At 39.8% G+C, this 24,154-nt stretch overlaps 1 protein-coding gene across 1 annotated transcript in view; it reads right to left on the bottom strand.

Annotated features, from left to right (window-relative positions):
- The window catches only part of PDGFC (platelet derived growth factor C), a 266,007-nt gene extending 259,604 nt beyond the window's left edge, over positions 1 to 6,403 (bottom strand). The window contains exon 1 of the mRNA XM_049852879.1: positions 5,177 to 6,403. Coding sequence (XP_049708836.1) covers positions 5,177 to 5,294 — 118 coding nt within the window. The 5' untranslated portion in view covers positions 5,295 to 6,403. The remainder of the gene's footprint in view (positions 1 to 5,176) is intronic.
- Positions 6,404 to 24,154: the final 17,751 nt, after the last annotated feature.

Raw genomic sequence — 24,154 nt, 5'->3', positions numbered from 1 at the left:
AAAATAGTAAATCAGAAACATTAAAATTAGACTAAGAAAATGGAGGTGCTTTGATTATGATGTCAACAATTTCAGTTGGTACAAATATAAAGCATGAGAAAAAAAATTTAGCAGGCTTGGAAACTTTTTTTTTTTTTTTTGCTGTACGAACCCTGGTGGTGCAGTAATTAAGAGCTCGGCTGCTAACCAAAAGGTCTGCAGTTCGAATCCACCAGCTGCTCCTTGGAAACCCTATGGGGCAGTTCTACTCTATCCTATAGGTTCACTATAAGTCGGAATTGACTCAATGGCCAGGGGTTTGGTTTTTGGTATGGACATTATTGAATACCCTAATTCAATTATTCACATCATTATCATGAGAATTCTGTTTGTACAAAAAGTGTGAAAGTTTTGTAGCTAAAACTTAGAATTTTAGCACCTCAAAGGTTAAGAAACATGAAATGGAAGTCAATATAAGAAAAAAATGTGCGAAATAAGTTTCAGGAAGGAAAAGCTAAGACTTGACAAGGCTAAGATTTTGGTTCCTAAGACAGACCTCCACAAAGCTGCACCTTTAGCGAAAATGTAGCATTGTATTCTAGCACCAGAAACCCTGGTGGCGTAGTGGGTAAGTGTTAACCAAAAGGTCGGCAGTTCAAATCCACAAGGAGCTCCTTGGAAACTCTACGGGGCAGCTCCACTCTGTCCTAGAGGGTCGCTATGAGTTGGAATCAACTCGACAGCAGTGGGTTTGGTTTTTGGTTTTTTTGAAGATTACTACAGACTACTGAACTTTCTGAACATCCATTAGAGGGAAAATACAAAGCATATCTGATCAAATGTAGATTTGGTTAATAGTTGATAGGAAAGAAAGTATTACCATAAAATAAAATGGGACTTCTTTGTCATCTATTGTGAAAAAGAATATTCATCATTACATAATGCCCTTTACTTATTCAACTTCCTCAGCTATATGGAACGGAACAGAGAACCAGGAGGAAGTTTAAAAAAATTTTTTAAAAAAGAAGCCTCTGAACAACAAAAATAAATGTCACAAAGGTCATGCACTAAAACTTAGAGACCTAATATGACAGGAAAGTCCCTTTGGCTCTTAATCTGAGCCTACCTACTCTTGGACACTATTCTAAAGATTGCAATTATCTGTTTTCAATAAAATAGAGCTTAGAAGGAGTGGGCATGGCTTTTTAAGACGTAGGCACATGGGCAGTAGAAGGAAGAGAAAACTGGCACTGAAAAAAAAGAGAAAAGCCATAAACACAACATAAAACCAAAAAAAAGAAACCCAAACCGGTTGCTGTCGAGTCGATTCCGACCCATAGTGACCCTTCAGGACAGTACAGAACTGTCCCACAGGATTTCCAAGGAGCAGCTGGTGGATTCAAACTGCTGACATTTTGGTTAGCAGCTGAGCTCTTAACTACTGCACCACTGAAGGGTCAATAAACACAAGATACACACATTCAAAAGGACATTATTAGGGGACCATTTGCCCTGAAGGTAAATGGCCCCACATGCCAAAAAAGCCCTTGAGGAAAAGAACATATGCAATAAACGTTATGCTCATAAGGACTACCCTGACTAATAATATTAAGGCATATTCCAAATCTACATTTAAAATAGCTGAAGAACATGAGAAAAGTCAGAAGCATATCTCAAGTCTGTGGGTAAATTAAAAGAGGCACTACCCTACCAACAATTTTGTGAGTGGCATCCATCTGCGGCTAGATGCAACAGACAAAGCAAATTTTATGCCATTTTTTAAAATAATGTTTTATTGTGTTTTCAGCAAAAGTTTACACAGCAAATTAGGTTCCCATTTGACAAGTTCTACACAAACAGTTCAGTGACATTAGTTTCATTTTTCACAATGTGTCAACATTCTCTAATTGCGTTCTCGTTGTTCTGTTTCCAGTGCTCTAGTTTCCCTGCCCCCTTATCTTCTCATCTAAGCTTTAGAGCAATTGTTGACCTTTTGGTCTCATATAGACGGCTTTTTTAATAGAGTGCAGTGCTCACCGATAATATCCTTTATTTTGTGTGCCAATCTGTTATTTCGCTAAAATATGACCTCAGGTGATAGTTCTGGGCAAAGGTTTAAAGAGAATCTCAGGGTGACAGCCTCAGGGAGTTGTCTAGTCTCAAAGAATGTGAGTTGTGTTCTGCGTTTTTCTCTCATTCTCGAAGGGTCTATAAACTTTTTTTTTTTCTTTTGGATGTATATGATCACTCTTGCTACAAGTCAGAGGCACCATCCCAAACTAAATCATGGTAGACTTTCCTACCTCACTGAGTGCACACAGATCTTAGTAATTTCCCTCATGGTCACAGAGGAAGTTAGGTCCAGAAACCCTTCAAGCAAGTTGTTGCTCTCATCTTTTACCTCTAAAGTTAAACCTGGAGACCCTTAGCTTACAGGTAAGATCTCAGGGTTAGAAGTACTGTTAAGAACGAAGGACACAAAGGCAAATTACATCATTAGAAGGTAAAGTTATTTTTACAGTAAAGTGACAAGAATTGCAATCCAACGTTAAGCCAAAAACCAGGTAACAGTAATTGGGTAAATGGCCCTGGTCTCCCCCAGAAGATTCTGAAGCATCTCCACATGTTCCCGTCTAAATCCATGTATCCAGAACTGGTTAGAGCAATAGACTCCTATTTAGAGCATCTCTTGGGACTCCGAGTTCACACTGAAACTGGGCAGGCCTGGGGGTCTGGCTGTGTGAGCACCATCAGAGACTGGATACTCCAGGAGAAAGAGTACAATGGGAAGAGAACTTGAAACCACTATCACGTTACCTCGATTCAGATATTTCAGATTTAGCATTTGGAAGACCTTGCACGACATGATGCCTTGAATGAAGAGTGCCAATGGTATTTTCTCTGTGACATCCTGAGGGGCATCGGTACTTACAGACCTGGACAATAAGGCCATCAAAAACCAACTGTAACTCAATATGAAGGCAACAAAAGTCCATACGAGGGAAAGAAAATTTGAAACTAAAAAACAAAAAAGTTCCAACAAATACAGTCTCACTCAAGAGGAGATCTTCTCTAGCAGCTACCTGTTATCATCAAATCTTGGACTTTTGATGAAGCATAAAATCAGCCTGAGCATGTGCAGGAAAATAGCTCTATATTGCCCCCTAGTGCTGGCTGGTCCCGCTTCTCCTTAGGCTAAAAACTAGAAGGTGAGTAGCTTTCCTACCTCTAGTTACTTCCTGCTGCCAATGCTCCCAAGAGCTATACATAGCCCAATCCTCTGCCCACAGATTAGGAAACAACCAGGCTATTTTTAGCATCATGCATCTTATAAATGGAAATGGCCCTGCCTCTGATGGCAACAGAATTGAGTGTGGACTGCTTTCACGAACTCACCTCTCCTGAGGGCATGAACCTACAATTGGTAGAGGCCAATGAGTACAAGAGAACTCTGGGGCCCACCACAAAGTGATGGTGGCATATGGAACCCAAGGACATATAGCGGAGGGAATTGGGGAAGATGACAGATGCCAGCCACAGGTTTGTTAACACAGACCGGTTATGGAAATCATAAGGGACAGAACAATCAACAACAGGAGACAGAAGCCGGGAATACTGTGCGTTGTTGTCACTTAGGAAAAGTCTGTCTAGTGAGAAGCAATATTTTGAACTGGACACTTATTTTACGTGAGAAAGAACAAAGGTTGGTCTGATCTGCTTCCTGCCAGGGTACAGCTGGTGCTGTGGCTCCTTTGATCACTTCCCCCAGCCCTCTCCAACTCCTGTGATTAGAGAGAGATCCCTAGGCTGCCCTTTGATCACCAGCTCACGCAGCCTGCAGGTGCCATGTGCCATCACATTAGCAAGTGGAAGAAGTAACTGCGTCGACACCGGCTGAAACACGTGATCCTGTGCGTTGCTTCACATGCCACAAATATTGTCCACAAGAGGCCCAGGAATTCCTGATTTTATCTATTTTTGTACTCAAGACCCTTCTGTGCCTCATTTTAAAGATGAACACTTCAGAAAGTTTAAATTCAAAGTTAAAGCTTTGCAACACCCATTACTCAAAGAAAAAGTTACTGTGGCTTAAAAACACAGTACACGCCATTCTGATTTTCTAGGCATGCCTCCTGTGCTCACTTCGCCTGCTTAATGAGGTGACAGCACTCTTACCTTCCGCATAAATGGCATATAAAGGAGTAAAAACATGTACATTTCTTTTCAAATAGCACTTAGAGCCACTACTTGTAAACAAGGTGTTTTAATATTCTCCTTTTAGGCAGCCTACATTAACATTGTGGTTTTGCGTGCAGTATGAAATGTCTATTTACAAAGTCTTCTCAAAAATGACTTCATAACAGTAGATGAAGAGAAAAGGAGTTTAGAAACTGAATGATGTAAATCATATGGGGTTCAGAGGCTAAGCAAATTACACCCCCTGAAGCTGCCCTGGCTCTATGAAAGAAGCCTTTCTCCAGCTCTGCGCAATCCTGGCCCTGGGGAACCTGCCTCTGAGAGTTTTCTAAACATTTCAGGTACACTTGAAAGCTGAAAGTAATTCTCATTTCCTATGCAGGATTAAGTCGTTTCCAGCACACACAAAATAGCAGTCATTCACCAACACATACAAAAACACGCCGCCAGAAAGGGAAGGGCTTTAGAGTACAAAGGCACGTTCAAAAAAAATCAGAGCTTCCCCTAAAAACGTCCACAAAGCCTCTTGACCTCTGTATTTCCTATCTACGGATTAATTGGTGCCTTTCTACCTAAAGTGCTTCAATTAATGCAGGTCATAGCCCCACCCCCCCCACCCCAAAATCTGAGTATAGTCAAACATGCCAAGGCTCATTCATTTTTTATTTGTTTTTAGAGGCAGTTCTTGAACTTCTAACTCTGGCAGTAAGAGGTCCTACAATGTGCGTTTGAACTGACATTCACAATAGCTTCCAGAATGTCTTCTCTAGCTGAGGCTGCAGTGGCACTCACGTTGCCTGGTTGGAGCTTTGTGGCAACTTCCGACGTTGCAAACTGCAGGCAACCCCTAAAAGTCCATGCCAATGAACGGAGCGCGCATTTGCATGGATAGAGAGACTATACCCTCGCAGGCTGTACATCATACAAGAACGCACAGTGCCAACGTAACACACACAGGCAAGCCAGAAACAAGTGGGGGGGGGGCGGGGAGAGGTCTTACCGTTCTGTTCCTTGTTGCTGGAGAACTGGAATTTACTGCTCAGGTTGGACTCAGCCTGAGTCCCGTGTCTCTGGCCGGCCAGGGCAGATGTCAGCAGGAGAAGCCCGAAGAGGAGCATTTGGCTGACTGGGGCGAGAGCTCACTCGCGGCGGGCACTTTGGAAGCGGCGACTCCCGAGTCTCCTTCACCACCGCCAGGGGAAGGCTGCACTGGGGTGGACGCGCCGAGCCTGCTCTGGCAGCAGAGAATCGCAGGGTAGTTTCCACATAATCCCATCCAAAACTTTTTCCTAGAGCCCTCTTCTGTGTCTCCAGTTTTTGAGAAGGATCAAAGCAAAACCTGGACCTGAACCAGTTTCCCAAGGTTTAAACAAATCCTGAGCTGTGCCGAAGTGGGGGGGGGGGGGGTGAAGGCGAGGGAGGAAAGAGGGGGTGGGGACGCGGGGGAGCCGGGGGAGGCGAGAAGTCACCAGCAAGTTGCTGGGAGCACCTGTCAGTTTGGGGGACAGGACAGAGGCGAAAACTCCAGGGTCGCGCAAAGCCAAGTTGGCGGCGAGCAGTTTCTGATCAATAACAAAGCTGCCAATAGATGCTGCTCTCCGGGAGCCCCTCTCCCCAGCTCCACCCCCACCCCCAAAGGGGGAGGGGGACGAAGGAAGGCGAGGGCGCCGCGGCGGTTCCCCGGGCGGCGCAGCCAGCGGGCGTGAGGACGCTCCGGGCCGAGGCCGCCCCGGGCGCGGGCGGAGGAGGCCGCGGGGCTCGGCTCCCCAGCCCGGCGCGCAGCCTGCGCCCGCTCCGACCGCTGCAGCGCCGATCCGGCAGCTGGCTGCAGTTTTCCGCGACAAAGTTCACCTTGTTCGGGTGCGTCACCCCCTCCTCCAAGCCAAGGGAAGTTCGGCTGCTCGGGGTCACCACGGGGCCCCGCTCGCTCCCACTCCCCTTCCCCCAAGCCTCGGGCTCCGCGCAAAGCTCGGGGCTCGGCGCGGCGTCTCGGCACAGGGTGGAGAGAAGGCCGGGGCGGCCCGGAGGATCTGGCTTGTCCCCTCCCCTTCTCTACCTTCCCCCAGCCCGGCGCCGTCGGGAGGAGGGGACCGCGAGCCGAGCCCAGGCGGGGTGCGTGGCCGGCGAGCGGGGGAGGCTGAGCTGCGCTGGGGCGGGCGGGGGTCGGCGCCTTGGGGGGCAGCCCGGGCCGTGTCTGCTCTGGTCGCCTCTGGCCGACAACTGGCCGCCCAACAGGTGCTGGCTCACTCAGGGGGTGCTGTGGGGCTCGCTACAGTCAGGACTTTGACTGCCCCGGCAAGAAATGCAGCCAGAGTGCCCTCCCCTGACTTCACTCCCTTAGGACCCCCCTAACCCCTGATAAAGAGCAGGCTAGAGAAGGGTGCTGCAAAAACGAAGGAAGTGGGGAAGAACTTACTGCAAGTCTTCGTCCGCCCCCCACTCGGACCCCAGTGGCCATGACGCGTCATTAATTCCCGAGGGGATACGCACTCCCAGAGGGCTTTGCCAAGACCTCTTGGCCAGAGTGGCGACTGCAGGAGGAAGGGAAATAGGGAATTTAAAGATTTCCCTCCAGTTTCCACTCTCGGAAGTGGAGTGGATTAAAAAAAAGTAAACGCAAACTGCGAAAATAACAACAGTAACGTTCATGAGTCAGAAAAGACGCGATGGCAGTGGGTTTGGTTTTGTTTTTTGCAATCTACTCGATGGCAACGCGTTTGGTTTTGGGTATGTTAGGCACTGTTCTAGAAACTGGGGGTGTAGCCGGTGAAAAGACAAAAATCCCTGCCCTCATGAAGCTTACCCGTTAGCTGGGCTGCATTAAATTAGTATCAGAAATATCACCCAGCCTCCTAGGCTTTCTTAAACAAGGCAGTGTGAACAGTGCAATCCTGTGGTTCCCCACCAGAGTTTGGAAGGAAGGATACAGCTTTAAGGTGCCTATTGAAATAGGGTGGAGTCTTAAATGTGCTTCTTGGCCTCTTAAAGACTAGCTGCTGGAGCTTCCTTGGATATGGGATCAAGAGAACAATGTCTCTAAAACTAAGGAGTGGCATTTGGACAGGAACATACACCGAACCAAACCAGGAGCTGAAGCTTCCTCAGTCTTGCTGAAAATGCCAAGCCTACTTCCTTATATTGGGACACCAGCTGAGGCCAACCAAATAAATCCCTCTACTTGGAATACCCGAGCCCTTTCTTTTCGTCTTCTCTCTCGAAATTTTACTGGACTTAGCTCCCCTTTGAAACTTTACCCACCCATCCCATTCTTTCACTGCATATTCCTTGACCACTTCTATCTTCAGAGTGCTGGATAAGGCCCAGCCATTGACTTCAAGGAATTTACAGTTTAGACGACACAAGCCTTATTATTTGATTCACTTTAGCAGCTCTTTGACATTTGTATGAATCCATATTTGCACAATAAATATGTTCCAAAAGTTGAAGTGTTCCCAATTGTAATAGTATAATGAGACTTGCTGTATAAAGGGCATGCCTGATGCATCTGTTTTAATCTATTCGTAGCCAAAGTTAATCACCCCCCAGTCTCTCTATTTTTGTAAATTGAGTTTTCCAGTCAGGATTTTTCTAAATGATGCTGTTGTATGTCCATACAGTTGGGTTTCTTGCCCACCCACCTAGGATCTCTGTGTGTGTGTGTGTGTGTGTGTGTGTGTGTAGATAAACGCATTTGCTCTCACTAGATTATAAGGGCAATGACTACTCTTTATTCTGTATAATTTCATATTGACTAGACCATTACCTGGCACATGGGAATAATAAATAACACTCTTGACTGATTGACAGTGTTCTTTATTGAGTCACTGACATTCTATCTGGAATTTCAGCCCAAAGATTGTATTTGAAAAGTTACAGATGTTCTAGAATAATACCCTATCTCTGTTTCACCTCATCTATATTGTATGGATTGATTTGACAATGGCCTTATAGATAACGCCAGCCAGGTGCTCCTGAATGACCCCTAGACAAAATCACATCCACGCTGGCAGGTTTCCTTCCACTGTACTTGATCGCTGTTTCTTAAGCTGTGCTTGCTTTTGGCATAGTTGGTTCTTTTAGCACTTTGTCCTCTCCTTGTCCTCCTGCTCCACTTTGCTTATAAACCTTTCCTAGAAAAGTATCATCCTTGCATTGAAAGTAAATTTTGTGTAATCTAGAGTGTGAGCACTTACTAAACAATATATTTCAAATGAATATGGCTTTGTTTGGGCCTAAGGCATTTTCCCCAAGAAAAGGCATCTGCTCTGCCAGCCAAGAGAAAATAATTGTGAGCATTCTTTGTGGTTTTCATACTTTCTTAAAGCCTAAGAAGGAGTGCCCACTTTGGCTGAGGGCGTGAAGAGTGGTACCTAGGAATTTCTGTTAAAGGGTATGGTAAAATGTACTCGATTGTTAAGAGACGAAGATGGCAGGTTTTCTTGTTTGTTTTGTTTTTTGGGTGGATGTCACTGCTCCTTTTTTTTTTAATGAAATAAAGTTTTAAAATAAGCTTTTTTTTTTTTTTAGTTAACACCCAGGAAGGCAGGAACTCTGGGGGCATATTTTTGCCTCAGCGAATCAATAATTATAAATTTTCTCACTCTCTCTTCTTCTATGTCAGTACACACACACACACAAGCGCGCGCACACACACACACGGGCATATATACAAAGTTAAAGACTTTCCCCCAAACTTTTCAGTATTTCAGTGGTAGATAGTAAAGCTTAAGTTTCTGCAGTTTACAAAGCTCTGTTCTGCCTAATGCCCACTGTGTTTTCAGAATGGCCAACAAGCAACATGTGTGTATGCATAAATGTGAGGTCGGGGTGAGGATGTCATAGTAAGCAAAATGCCCAAACAACAGAGGAATAAAGGCTATTCTAGGCAAAGAAAGGAAAAATAAATGAAGTAGGGAGCCTCTCCTGGAGTCATCCTTTGGTCTCTCCGCTGTTTCCAACTACCCACCTACTTCCAGGTACCTAGAATATATTAATATGCTGTCTTTTTCCAAACTAGAAATAATAAAACCCATTTTTCCTTATATTTTATTCTTAGACACCCTTTACCTCCCAGTGTAACAACCGCTAATCTGAGAAAGGCTTGTTTGCTGTGGGAGATGGTGGAGGGGTCTGCTAAGGTCATGCTCTCCAAAGAAGCAGATGTACTTTTTAATTTTAACTTTTTGGTAAGAGGAGTTGGGAGGGGAGGGGTTGGAGGTGTGTGGCCAGGAGAAATAAGCTACCAGGACTTGTGTTCAGGTAGCCCTCTGTGGCCTTTCCCGTTGACATAAAGCTGCTATTTCCTTTTTGAAATCGCAGCTGAGCATGCTCAGATTTTTCCCAAAATCTCAGTTCTTGTCTCAGAACTCAGGGAGTAGCTAACCAGAAACAGCCCCAAAGAAAGAGGAGCTCTGGTAACCTTTGAACCCACTGCAACAAAAGATCATTTCAGTGGGAGATGGGAGACTAAGGACTTAGTCTGGCTTTACCACGAACGAACAGTACAACCTTGATCTAGAAATCCCCTCTGCCCCTCAGTTTTCTTTCTTTTACAATGAGAAAATGAACTGAATTCTATCTCCAGCCTCTTACTACCTTCAAATTCTGATTCTCTGAGCTCTTAGATAATGATAGCAATACTCTTTCAACTTCCTTGTGCTTCTGTGATAACACACGACTAGAGCGATGGTTCCTTAGCTTCAACTAGAAGACACCTTAGTGGTTGGCAAGGAAGATGATGGATAGGATTTTTTTTTTTCCCGTTTTATCTGTTGTTGCTATGGCTTGGAAAGATGGGTTCTACTGATAACCAAAAAGAAGTGAAAATGAGTTTAGAAATCACTGGCTAGGGCAAGTACTAGAAATGTTATTGAATTCAAGGAATCCAAATAAACTATGTGTGGGTATCTACATCTTAATTTTTATGCTTGGTTGGTATGATAGTAACAACATCAAAAGAGGCCAAGTGTGGCCCCAAGTGAAGTGTCAAGGTAAAGAGAAATAGCTATAGTATATAACTGAGTTGTAAATAATCAGGAAATAATATTGTTAGCTAAGAACAGATGGTCAATCTCTTACTCTTCCATAGAGGCACACTGGTAGAATGTGAAACAACCCTAGGAGCAAGGAACATTCCCTAAAAATGTGGACAGCCACCAAATACTATGTTTGGCCATATCCTCCAGTCAATAAGATGTCATTTTTCTCTCCCTTGAAATCATTTGTAGGATATGAAAGCTGTTGTCCCCATTGTAACCAATCATAGTAAAGAGGTCAAGGCACAGCTACAGATCTCCCTTTTTCAGATAGTGACCCTCTTATTTCAGAGGTCATGGGAGAAGGACCCTTTCACTTTGTGGTCATTGTTTCAAATGCAGCCCTTTCCTTGACTACTAGCCTTTGTCAAGAGGTGGGTAGTCACAGTCCACTACGGAGTAATGAACATTAAAAGCTATTTTGGCTAGCAGAAAGTCAAATATGGCTTCACTAAACTACTACTGTTTTGTTGAACCAAAAAAAAAAAGTATATTCAATTGTTTTTTGAAGTTCAAGATAGTTTAAAAGATTTTTATGCCCCTTTGCTCTATAGTTATTATGATATGCTGTTTTTATCATCTTTATAGTAATAAAAAGTGCTTACTCTTTTCTCTCCTGAAATGGCCTTGCCACATTTTTTAAGGCATCATTATATTTGCCCAATTTTATTTTTATCAGCACCATTGTCATTTGTTTCTCACACCTTCCTGGACCACCTTTTCTCCTTTCTCATCCTCTGAATCTTCTTTCAGCTGTCTTCCAAGGCATTAGGAGAAAAAAAAAAAAAAAATCTATGTCTTTTTTTTTTCTTACAAGCTGCTCAAAAAGACTCACAGTTAAACAAAAACAAACCAAGAGAAATAAAAATGAGGGGAGAATTATTCAAGCTCACATCCACTTTAACATATATTTTCTCATTTATCTAACCCCAGGTCTTCCCCTTCCTTCTCCTGTGTGTTTAATTGGATACCTTTAAGCCCCGGACTTTGGTTAGAAACATTCATAATTAAAGCTTTCTTATGTTTCTTCAAGTTTTCTTTAAATGACTAAATGCCTTCCCCTTTGTTTCATTTGAAGTAGTCTATGGGATATGTAAACAACCTTTCCTACATGTTCAAGAAACCTGATAGAACACTAGACAGTTATCTTTCTGGGGCGGCCTGAATAAAATGTTTGAGTCGGAGTGAATGTGGTTTACTTGAGGCAGTGGTGGTGACTAAGATCTCGGGAAGCTGGCCTTGGGGTTGAAGCCCACCCAAAGTGTGGGCTAGCATGAGTATCCTGTTTATCCTGGCTGAAGTTAGTCATCCAAGTCATCCAGCTAATGCCTTCGCCTAGACCATCTGTGGGCAGTTATGTCAAAGCATCTATCTCCTTGTCTTGGAGGACAAAGGGAATGAATTATCATTCCTCCTTTCCTACTCATGATTGCTACTGAACTGAAGCGTCAAGCCTGGGAGAAACACAGTGTTTTCCCAGTTGCTCCCTTTGAAGAATCAGTTTATGATTAACTAAAGATGTCGGGGAAACCCTGGTGGCGTAGTGGTGAAGTGCTATGGCTGCTAACCAAAGGTTGGCAGTTTGAATCCACTAGGCGCTCCATGGAAACTCTATGGGGCAGTTCTACTCTGTCCTATAGGGTCGCTATGAGTCGGAATTGACTTGTCAGCAGTGGGTTTGTAGATGTCAGAGTCTAGGTCTCTTACTTGTACAATTCTTAAATGCACCCCACCACGTGTCTAATTTAAAATTCTTTGACTACATATTTTTAAGATCTATAGCAGGCAATTTTTTTTTTTTTTTTATAGCAGGCAAATTTACCTCTCATTGATAATTTTACAGAAGTGTTTTTAGATTGGTTAGAGTTAGTCAAGGAAAAAAGACTGTAGGTATGTGAACTAAGTAGTGACTAGTTAAGCCCTCAGCAAGTAAAAGTCCCTAAGTCTTCAACTGAAATTCTAATTTGATGGATAAATTCCATTTGTATCTGAAACCCCTGGCTGTCTGGAAAAGGAAATAAATGCTTTACCACAGAAGACCTTAAGCCCTATACCCACTGCCGTAGAGTAGATTCTGACTCATAGCCACCCTATAGGACAGAGTAGAACTGCCCCATAGTGTTTCCAAGGAGCAGCGAGTGGATTCGAAATGGTGACCTTTTGGTTAGTAGCCAAGGTCTTGTCCTTTGGGACAACTAGTTGGAAGAAAATACTTCCTTTTTCTTCATGAATTTCTTATAAAACTCACATTAAAAAAAAACTAAGAATCAGCTAGTTATTTTAGCCCTTAATGATCATATTTATTGAGATAAATTCCTCTACTATGCATGTATAAAAAAACAGTACTCTAACATTTCAAAGCGCTTCATAATATCCCCCTGTTTCTATCTGGATTTCTGTTTGAAGGTTTTCACGACTCTGTACACCCACGTTCAACATCCCTCAAAATCTGTTTTAGTCTAGCATAAAAACCCATTGCAGCTGAGTCGATTCCTACTCATAGCGACTCTGTAGGACACAGTAGAACTGCCCCATACGATTTCAAAGGAGCGATTGGTGAATTTGAACTGCAACTTTTTGGTCAGTAGCCAAACACTGAACCTTACTGGCCTAGGAGCTATGGTAGCCTACCTGTTTTCATTTTATGTCTTGCAGAGCTTATATTAGATTTTAACCTTTTTAATGGAAATATTCACTATGGAGTAATCTATAAAGGGATCTTCTACTGCTTGTTAAGCAACTGATAAATGAACAACAGCTACTTTCTAAGTAGATATTAATACAACCTCCGTTTCAAAGATGAGAAAACTGAGCCACAGAGAGGCTTTGTAACTTGCCCAAGGTCATGCAGTTTATAAATATTGAAGCCAGAATTTGAATTCAGGCTCTTGGCTCTAGAGCTGGCATTGTTAAGGATTGCACTTCCCTTCCCCATATTGGCTCTAGAGCTGGCATTGTTAAGGATTGCATTTCCCTTCCCTGTCTCATCCAGCACAGTGATGAACACACCGGCTGTGATCCAGCCCGTTCTGACTCATGTTACCTCTGTGCACGTCAGGAAAACTGGGCGTCCTAGGGTTTTCAGCAGCTGCTTTATAGGACGTAGATGGCCAGGCCTTTCTTCTGAGGCACCTCTGAGTGGACTTGAACCACCAAACCTTCAGTTAGCAGTGGAATGCTTTAACCACTTGCACTACCCAGGGACTCAGTGAAAGGTATACCTTGGCTCAAATAATACATTTCACACTTACTAAACGTATGTTTATGTTAAGCATTTGGTGTTTATAACTCCACACACTTCTAGGCATAAATATGGAACTAAACATTATATTACCTGATTTCATCTGAACGTGCTCCAAGAGTACAGGAACTAGATGTTCAACCAATGAAAACCCCGTCGTACTTCACACTGAACATCGTCTTCGATGGTATAGAAATGAAAAATGAGTCTTCTTAAACCTCGTGAAGGAAAAAGGATCTGGCGCCCTTATTCTCAGCAATAAAACCTTGCCATAAAATTACAGTTATGGTGTTTCTGAGTCTGACAACCTGTGATGAAGGAAACCTTTAAGGTGTATTTAAATTAGTTTCTAAAGGACAATAGTAGAAAAAAGCCAGGTTAGTGGGAGCACTCACTGTTTCCTCAGAGAAGGTGAGACATAAATAGGAGAGAGAGTTCTGTTACTGCTGACCTGGAGATTATCAGGACTTTGCCAGAATAGCAGTCTGTCAGCAATGCAGGCTGTGGCTCCAAAAAGTTACAAAGGAAAGATAAATTATTGCTGCCCTCAGTGGGTCCCCCCTTATTTTGCGTGTCCAATCAATCTTCATTAGCTTTTGTTTCCACCTCAGATATAACCCCTGTCTTCTGCCACTATCTACTCCCTGCACAAAGGCCTCCTAGCTGCTCGCTGCCTAGTGAAGTCTAACCTTCCTCCACACTGTCCTCAGCTTGATCTACTGAAAAAGTAAGTCTGATCAGGATCCTCTATGCTAAACATCCCAGCCCCCTCTTCGCCTGCAGGATTAAATCTCTACTCCTCGGCATGGTCTAGTCCTTATGCCCAGGTCTCCACCCTCTGACTAAACTTCCTGTAGTCTCCTGACAAAACACAATTTATACACTCACACTTCATTGTCTTTGCTTTATAACCCAATATAGAATGTAGTAAATTTTATTTTGCTTCTTTTTTCATGTTCTTTTTACCAGCACTTAACATATTGCATTTATTAAGTAACCATAGCAGACAACCTACAGATTGGGAGAAAATTTTGAGGAACCATATATCTGGTAATGCTTTAATATTCTCTCTCTCTCTATATATATAAACCTTCTACAACTTAATAAAAAAATTCCAATAAAAAAATGGGCAAAAGACAAACATTTCACCAAAGAAGATATCCAAATGGCCAGCAAGGACATGAGAATGCTCAGTGTCGTTAGCCGTTAAACTCATTGCCAGCCAATCTGTAGTGACCCTATAGGACAGAGTATAGCTGCCCCATAGGGTTTCCAAGGCTGTAATCTTTACGGAAGCAGACTGCCACGTCTTTCTCCCGCAAATAAGCTGGTGGGTTCAAATCACCGACCTTTCTATTAGCACTGGACCTCTGGAACTCCTCTCATTAGCCATTAGCCATTACAAAAACACCACTGCCATAGAGTCAATTCTGACTCATAGAGACCCTACAGGACAGAGTAGAACTGCCCCATAGAGTTTCCAAGGAGCAGTTGGTGGATTCAAAGGGCCAACCGTTTGGTTAGCAGCTGAGCTCTTAACCACTGTGCCACCAGGGCTCCTGTGCAAATCAAAACCACAATGAGATTCTACCTCACCCCCGTTAGAATGGTAATGGTAAAAAAAAAAAAAGGAAAACACCGTGTGTTGGTTAGGTTGTGGAGAAACTGGAACCCTCATCTTTTGCTGGTGGGAATGTAAAATGATACATCCACTGTGCAAAAGAGTTTGGCAGTTTCTCAAAAAGGTGAACATAGAACTACCATATTACCCAGCAATCCCAATCCTAGGTATATACTCATGTGAAAGCTGGAATGCAAAGAGAAACCTGCATACCAACGTTCACTGCATCACTTTTCACAATAGCCAAAAGGTGGAAAGAACCAAAGTATCCGTCAGCACATGAATGTATAAGCAAAATGTGGTCTATACACACAATGGAATGTTACTCAGCCATAAGGAGAAGCGAAGCCCCCATACATGCCACTGCATGGATGAAGTGAAACCCTGATACATGCCACTGCATGGATGAAGTGAAACCCTGATACATGCCACTGCATGGATGAAGTGAAACCCTGATACATGCCACTGCATGGATGAAGTGAAACCCTGATACATGCCACTGCATGGATGAATCTTGAAAACATCACTCTGAGTGATATAAGTCAGTCACAGAAGGACAAATACTGGATGAACTCACTTACATCAAATAAACTAATACATAGAAACCAAAGCTTATTAGTGGTTACCAGGGATGGGAGAGAGGGGGAAGGGGGACTTTATGCTTAGGGGGCATTGAGTTTATGTTAATGGTTGTGGAACGGTTTGGAAAAGGATTGCAAGAATGGCCACACAACTTGAAGGACGTAATCAATGTTGCTAAATTGTACTTGTAGAAATCATTGAGATGGCATATGTTTTATTATATGTATTTTCACCACAATTAAAAATAGTTAACACTATGTCCAGTTACTGTTTAAAGAACTTTATATATATTCACTCGTTGACTCTCACAATAAACATACGAGCTTGGTATGTTTTATAGATTTTATAGGGGAGGAAAGAAGTCCCTGGGTGTCGCAGACTGTTAAACTGGAAGGTGCGCAGTTCAAACCCGCCCAGAGGGGTCTTGGAAGAAAGGCCTGAAGCGGTCTACTTCTGAAAGGTAACAACCATGAAAACCGTATGAAGTACGGTTGTAGTCTGCAACACACGGGGTCACGATGAGTCAGAATCGACCTGATAGCATCTGGTGGTTTTTTGTTTTGGTTTTTATAAAGGAACGTGAGATACTGAGAGACTAAGTAATTTGTCCAAGACCATACAGGAAGGGGCAGAGCTGGGTTTTGAATTCAAGCAGTTTAACTTTAGAATGCATGAACTCAACCAATTGCACTACTCTGTGTCTAATAGCAAAATTCAACAACTCTTCGGAAGCATTGTAGACTCAGTCAGGAAGCAAGCACTAGCGTCAGAGATACAAGCTCACGTGTGAGACACTTACCAGCTGAGGAAACACCTACCTAGTGTCCCCAGCATTAGACCGACCATCACTATAAGAAGGTAGTAATAGAATCTACCCCAGAAATCCGTGGGAATTAAATGAGTTAGTGTGTAATACCTTTGCCACAATGTCCACAGAAGCTATTATGTTACTATGTTTTCTTAATTATAAGTTTCTTTTTTGTTTCTACTATTTTAATATTTCTGAAATTGAGATGTCTTACCTTCAAAGTCCAAAGAAACATAGCAGCTTTTCTTTTCCTTCCCCCCAAAAGCCTACCATTGATTCAGTGGAATATTTTATAGTCAATGGTGTTTTAAAATCACAATTAAATATTTTTTTGACTAAATAAAGAAGACTTTCTCAATCTGCTTTTCTTCGCCATAACTAACTGCAATATCAGGATGAGTCTGTTACCTTTCTAAACACTTTGCTGGACCAATCTGTAACTTCACTGATCAACGTTGGTGTTTATATTCTCTAGTCTTTTTCATACCCACCCCCCAACTATTATAAACTCTCTGATTTTACTTATTTTTGATCTGCTAACATCCTCCTCTTTCACACCCTAGTATCCAACATTCTACGTGTGGGGTTTAACGTTCAACACATGCTTTTATATATGTTAAATGAAATTAACAAAAATATGAGGTAGCCAAATGCAGATGCACCTATGTTAAATTTTCATGAAAGAAAAAAAGAAGCAAGTGCAGCTACTTCTGACATAATTAGGGTGAACAGAGCCATGTGGAGTTCCTTTTCTTGCTTGGCTGTCAGTCAAAGGTAGGGCTATTGTAAAAGGAAGTGCTAAACTATGGAAAACAGTGGTCAAGCTCCACTGAATCGCTGACAAGCTCATCACAAACTGAAAATTATGCATGTAATTTTATTTATGTGGTGAGCTGAAAGAAGACCAGAGAGGCACTTTCCAAAATGGGAGCAATGAATTATCTGTCATTTCACAAAACTATGGTGATAGTCATTTGAATAATTCAAGATTATTTCCAAGGTCTGGCAAACAGCCTGTATTCATATTGCCTGATTGGTTTATACAGTTAATTCTTTTTGATAGAAAAATTGTGTTGTAACAGATGGTTTACAAGTCTCTATCTATGTAATAGCCAATCTGTTACATCCAGGGTGTCGTTATTTTGAAAATAAGTTCTGTGAAAGTGTTATCATTGTATTTTGAAAATATGATACGAAGTACAATTCATTTTTTTTTAAAGTTTGCATGTTACAGTTTAAGTGTGTGTATAGAAATGTGAATGCATGTCGTTTTTAAATAATAATTCCTGAGTGCTGCTCCCTGGGTAGAGGAAACTTAAAGGGCCACCAAGCTAAAACAAGATATGAAATGTAGCTGCTTTATAAATATTCATATCTAAAATAAATTAGTGAAATGATAATTCATTTTGCATCTCATAGCAATTAATTTTATTTGATGATGTTAGTCTTCAGTTTCCAACTGGTATCTTAAAAAAATAAAGAAACTCTTATGGAATGACCCATACAAGCCACAATATGTGTTTTGCCTATCTGGAACCAATTCATTATTTTTAAAACAGCATATATGCTGAAATTTTATTCTAAGAAATAAATTAATTCACAATCATAGTGAAAATAAACATTCTTAATGAGTTCAGATAAAATATTATTATTTTAATGAATCTTCATCCTCATTAAAGTTGATTCTATTTAGGGTGATACAAAAATGATGTTTATGAGAATATTTTCCTTTTCCTTCAGTGGTGCCTACCTGATATGTTTTGCAAAATTTGTCTGGTGAAATGATACGTATGCAGCTGAAATGGTGTAGTGTTTTCAGCCCACAAGAGATTTAAACGTGCCTCATGAAGTTGATCAGGCACAAAACTTCAGAGGAGGCAGGTAGCACATATTTCTGAAACCAGAAGTGAATTGTCATTAGTAGTTTAATTTTGAAAGTTTTAAAAATGTTTAAAAATACATCAAATATTGGTCCAGGGTGTTAATTCACTGTAGGACATCACACTGTAATGGAAAGTGCTCACAGTCAGAAATTCTCAGTTCTACCACAATTAGGTATATGATTTAACAACAACAACAAAATTAACTTTTCTGATCCCCAGTTTCCATAGCTGCAAAAATGAAAGTTTACTTGGTTAATATCAAGATTTCGCCCATTTCCAGCATTTTCTGATTCAATACCCAATTCCTTTGGTTTCTGCCAAATATATATATATAAAAAATATATATATATTTTTTTATATGTAGTCTCATATTCTTATATATATCTCATATATATGTAGTCTCTTATTCTTATATGTATCTCATATATATGTAGTCTCATATTCTTATATATATCTCATATATATATGTAGTCTCATATTCTTATGTATATCATATATATGTAGTCTCATATTCTTATATATATCTCATATTTATGTAGTCTCATATTCTTATATATATCTCATATATATGCAGTCTCATATTATATATATCTCATATATATATATGTAGTCTCATATTCTTATGTATATCATATATATGTAGTCTCATATTCTTATATATATCTCATATTTATGTAGTCTCATATTCTTATATATATCTCATATATATGTAGTCTCATATTCTTATATATATCTCATATTTATGTAGTCTCATATTCTTATATATATCTCATATATATGCAGTCTCATATTATATATATCTCATATATATATATGTAGTCTCATATTCTTATGTATATCATATATATGTAGTCTCATATTCTTATATATATCTCATATATATGTAGTCTCATATTCTTATATATATCTCATATATATGTAGTCTCATATTCTTATATATATCTCATATATATGTAGTCTCATATTCTTATATATCTCATATATATGTAGTCTCATATTCTTATATATATCTCATATATATATGTAGTCTCATATTCTTATGTATATCTCATATATATGTAGTCTCATATTCTTATATATATCTCATATATATGTAGTCTCATATTCTTATATATATCTCATATATATATGTAGTCTCATATTATGTATATCTCATAAATATATGTAGTCTCATATTCTTATATATATCTCATATATATGTAGTCTCATATTCTTATGTATATCTCATATATATGTAGTCTCATATTCTTATATATATCTCATATATATATGTAGTCTCATATTCTTATATATATCTCATATTTATGTAGTCTCATATTCTTATGTATATCTCATATATATATGTAGTCTCATATTCTTATATATATCTCATATATATGTAGTCTCATATTCTTATATATATCTCATATATATGTAGTCTCATATTCTTATATATATCTCATATATATATGTAGTCTCATATTCTTATATATATCTCATATATATGTAGTCTCATATTCTTATATATATCTCATATATATATGTAGTCTCATATTCTTATGTATATCTCATATATATGTAGTCTCATATTCTTATATATATCTCATATATATGTAGTCTCATATTCTTATATATATCTCATATATATATGTAGTCTCATATTCTTATGTATATCTCATAAATATATGTAGTCTCATATTCTTATATATATCTCATATATATGTAGTCTCATATTCTTATGTATATCTCATATATATGTAGTCTCATATTCTTATATATATCTCATATATATATGTAGTCTCATATTCTTCTATATATCTCATATATATGTAGTCTCATATTCTTATATATATCTCATATTTTTTATATATACGTAGTCATATTCTTCTATATATCTCATATATATATACATAGTCTCATATTCTTATGTATATCTCATATATATGTAGTCTCATATTCTTATATATATCATATATATATGTAGTCTCATATTCTTATGTATATCTCATATATATGTAGTGTCATATTCATATATATATTTCATATATATGTAGTCTCATATTCTATATATCTCATATATATATGTAGTCTCATATTCTTCTATATATCTCATATATATATGTAGTCTCATATTCTTCTATATATCTCATATATATACATAGTCTCATATTCTTCTATGTATCTCATATATATATTAGTCTCATATTCTTCTTTCTGGGGAGAGAATTACTTTTTGAAGAATCATTTTTCTTTGGAGGGAACCACCATTAGTCCAGAGAGCTTTGCCTTAACTAGACACGCCATCAAAGCATTCATCATTCCTTAAAGACCATCCGCCCAATGCCTGGAAGTCATTTCTGGCTAAAGACAGAGTATAGACGAGTTATACAAAATAAATAAATAAAACATTTAAAACAAATATACAATAACTTACTCAAGAGAGAGGAAAAGAATGTGGAATTTAAGAAGGAAGAAAGAAAACTCCCAAGGCAGGATGATAAAGATCTTATAGACAAAATTTCTCTTTTTAGAAAAATCTATTATCTAAATTATTCTTCATGTGTTAATGGTTAACAACTTAGGATTTTTATGTTGTAGCCATTGGCCTTTAGTCATTATCTTTAGATGTAAATACGAGTTACAACATCTGAGTGGCCAGTTCCTGCTTTGGCTTCTGCTGGTGATTCCCCAGTAGCAAGGCTATTGTTTTCAACTACATGGAGCAGTGTTGATTGATGGCTCTGCCTCTTCTATACATGTGCAAATTATATTATTAATATTATTTATTATAATATTACTACTATGTATTAATATTTTCTAGATGTAAAAGGAAATACTTGCTTTATCATCATATGATAGTATGAAAATGAATAGTAGTATAGTAATAGTAGTATTTCTCCATCTAAAATTGAAGAACACTATAGTTATTAAAATGTGTTTCATGGTGTTCTGCTATGGAACATATTCTTTTCTTTCTATGACTCACATTGTGCTGTTCTTCGCATTGAGGGTACCAGGAGGCACATAAAGGAGACTCTGCATCTGTTACTATGGTGACTATTAGGCATAGTTTAAAAGAATACTAACCAACATGTATGCATATGTTTAAAAATCATTGTCCACCTTCCTTAGAGTTGTGTATGAAAACCAGGCAATTAAATTTTAAAAATTGTTTAAAGTAATTTTCTCCCTACTTTTCTTGTCAAGGATCAAACTCATTGCTATTGAGTGGATTCCTACTCATAGCAACCCTATAGGACAGAGTACAACTGCCCTTAGGGTTTCTAAGGCTGTAATCTTTATGAAAGTGGACTGCTACATCTTTCTCCTGCTGAGTGGCTGGTGGGTTTAAACTGCTGACCTTTTTTTGGTTAGCAGCCAAACACATCAGCACTGTGCCAAGACCTAGCTAATTTCATCAACACAAACAAATAACCAGAGTTTTTCAGGATACTCAACCACGTTTTCATGATATTTTCTTTTAGAAATATTCATATAGTTATGAGGTACGTAGGTCCTAGAAACAGCCAAATCTGGCTCAAATGATAGTTCTGTCACGTATTCAATGTTTATCATCATATATAACATGAAAGCAGGTATAAAGGGGAACTGGAACAAATAATAAATATGTTCAATTTGAGTGTGCTGACCAAAATAATTTAAAGAATGAGGGAACGTAGAAATAAAATTACTTGCAGGATTCACTTAATTTAAAGGGCCATTATTAACATCTTTTTTTTTTTTTAATTTTTATTGTGCCTTAGTGAAAATTTATAAACCAAGTCAGTCTCTCATAAAAAAAAAAAAACAACCTTATATATACCTTGTTATATACTCCTAGTTGCTCTCCCTCTAATGAGATAGCACACTCCTCTTTGCTCTATTTTTGTGTCCATTCAGCCAGCTTCTGAACCTCTTTGCCCTCTCATCTCTTCTCTACACAGGAGTTGTCCACATAGTCTCTTGTGTCTACGTGATCCAAGAAGCTCACTCTTCACCAGTATCATTTTCTATCCCATAGTACAATCCAATCTCTGTCAGAAGAGTTGGCTTTGGGAATGGTTCCTGTCTTGGGCTAACAGACGGTCTGGGGACTGTGACCTCTGAGGTCCTTCTAGTTTCAGTTAGATCATTAAGTCTGGTCTTTTTCTGAGAATTTGAGCTCTGAATCCCACTACTCTCCTGCTCCCTCAGGGGTTCTCTGTTGTGTTCTCTGTCAGGGCAGTCATTGGTTGTAGCCGGGCACCGTCTAGTTCTTCTGGTCTTGGGCTGAGGTAATCTCTGGTTTATGTGGCCCTTTCTGTCTCTTGGGCTCATAATTACCTTGTGTCTTTAGTGTTCTTCATTCTCCTTTGCTCCAGGTGGGTTGAGACCTATTGATGCACCTTAGATGGCCACTTACTAGTGTTTAAGACCCCAGACGCTGCTCTCCAAAGTGAGATACAGAATGTTTTCTTAATAGATTTTATTATGCCAATTGAGTTAGATGTCCCCTGAAACCATGGTCCCCAAACCACCACCCCTGCTACACTGGCCTTCAAATCATTCGGTTTATTCAGAAAACTGCTTTTGGTTTAGTCCAGTTGTGCTGACCTTTCATGTATTTTGTGCTCTCTTTCTCTTCACCTAAAATAGTTCTTATCTACTATCTAATTAGTAAAAACCCCTCTCCCTCCCTCTCTCCCCGCTCTTGTAACCATCAGAGAATATTTTCTTCTCTGTTCAAGCTATTTTTCGATTTCTTATAATAGTGGTCTCAGACAAAATTTGTCCTTTTGCAGCTGACTAATTTCAGTCAGCATAATGCCTTCCAGATTCCTCCATGTTATGAAATGTTTCATGGGTGTCATCATTTTTCTTTATCAATGTGTAGTATTTTTTTTATTGCTGATTATCAGTCTGAGTCAATTACTACTTTTAGATAGTTTTCAATATACCAATTTGTGCATAGTGGCAGCACTAAATCAACAAAGACAAGGTGGGTGTGGTCACCATAATGGGCAACGGAGTCGAAGATGTAATTATTGTATGGACTCATGGCATTGGCTACTTAGTCATGGTGTCCCTAAGAGTGAAGTAGATGGGAAATCTACTAAATATTTTCTTAATCTGTACAAGCAGAAGAATTCTCGGTCAAGTGAATGGTAGTCTAACTTGAATCACCAGAGCGGAGAGTCACAGGCCCTCCAACTTGAGCCACTTTATAGAACCACAACCTCTTGAATGAGGGGGAGGCTGGGTTCCCTTGAGGAAGGACCCCACTACATTGCCAAAAATTTATACTGTTAATCTTTCCCCCAGGTTTCACCAAAATGACCTGGGGCCTTTTACTAGAGTGACTGTTTGTTGGGGGAAAAGGAGATAGTCAGACTTTTGGGGAATTACTGAATGCTGGCTCTGAACTGACACTAATTCCAGAAGACACAAAACGTCACTGTGACCCAACAGTCTGAGTGGGGGGCATATGCAGGTCAGGTTATTAATGGAATCTTAGCTCAGATTCATCTCACAGTGGGTCCAGTGGGTCCCCAAACCCATACTGTAGTTATTTCCCCAGTTCCCGAAAGCATAATTGGAATAGATATACTCAGCAACAGGGAGAACCCTCAATTGGATTCCTGACAAGTGGAGTAAGGGCTATTATAGTAGGAAAGACCAAGTGGAAGCCATTAGAACTGCCCCTACCTAGGAAAATAGTAAACCAAAAGCAATATCGCACCCCTGGAGGGATCGTGGAGGTTACTGCCACCATTAAGGACTTGAAGGATGCAGGGGGTGGTGATTCGCACCACATCCCCATTCAACTCGCCTATTTGGCCTGTGCAAAAA

The sequence above is a fragment of the Elephas maximus genome, chromosome 13 (genome assembly GCF_024166365.1).
Source record: "Elephas maximus indicus isolate mEleMax1 chromosome 13, mEleMax1 primary haplotype, whole genome shotgun sequence".
NCBI classification, from domain to species: Eukaryota; Metazoa; Chordata; class Mammalia; order Proboscidea; family Elephantidae; genus Elephas; species Elephas maximus.
This window is presented reverse-complemented; position numbering and strand designations above follow the sequence as displayed.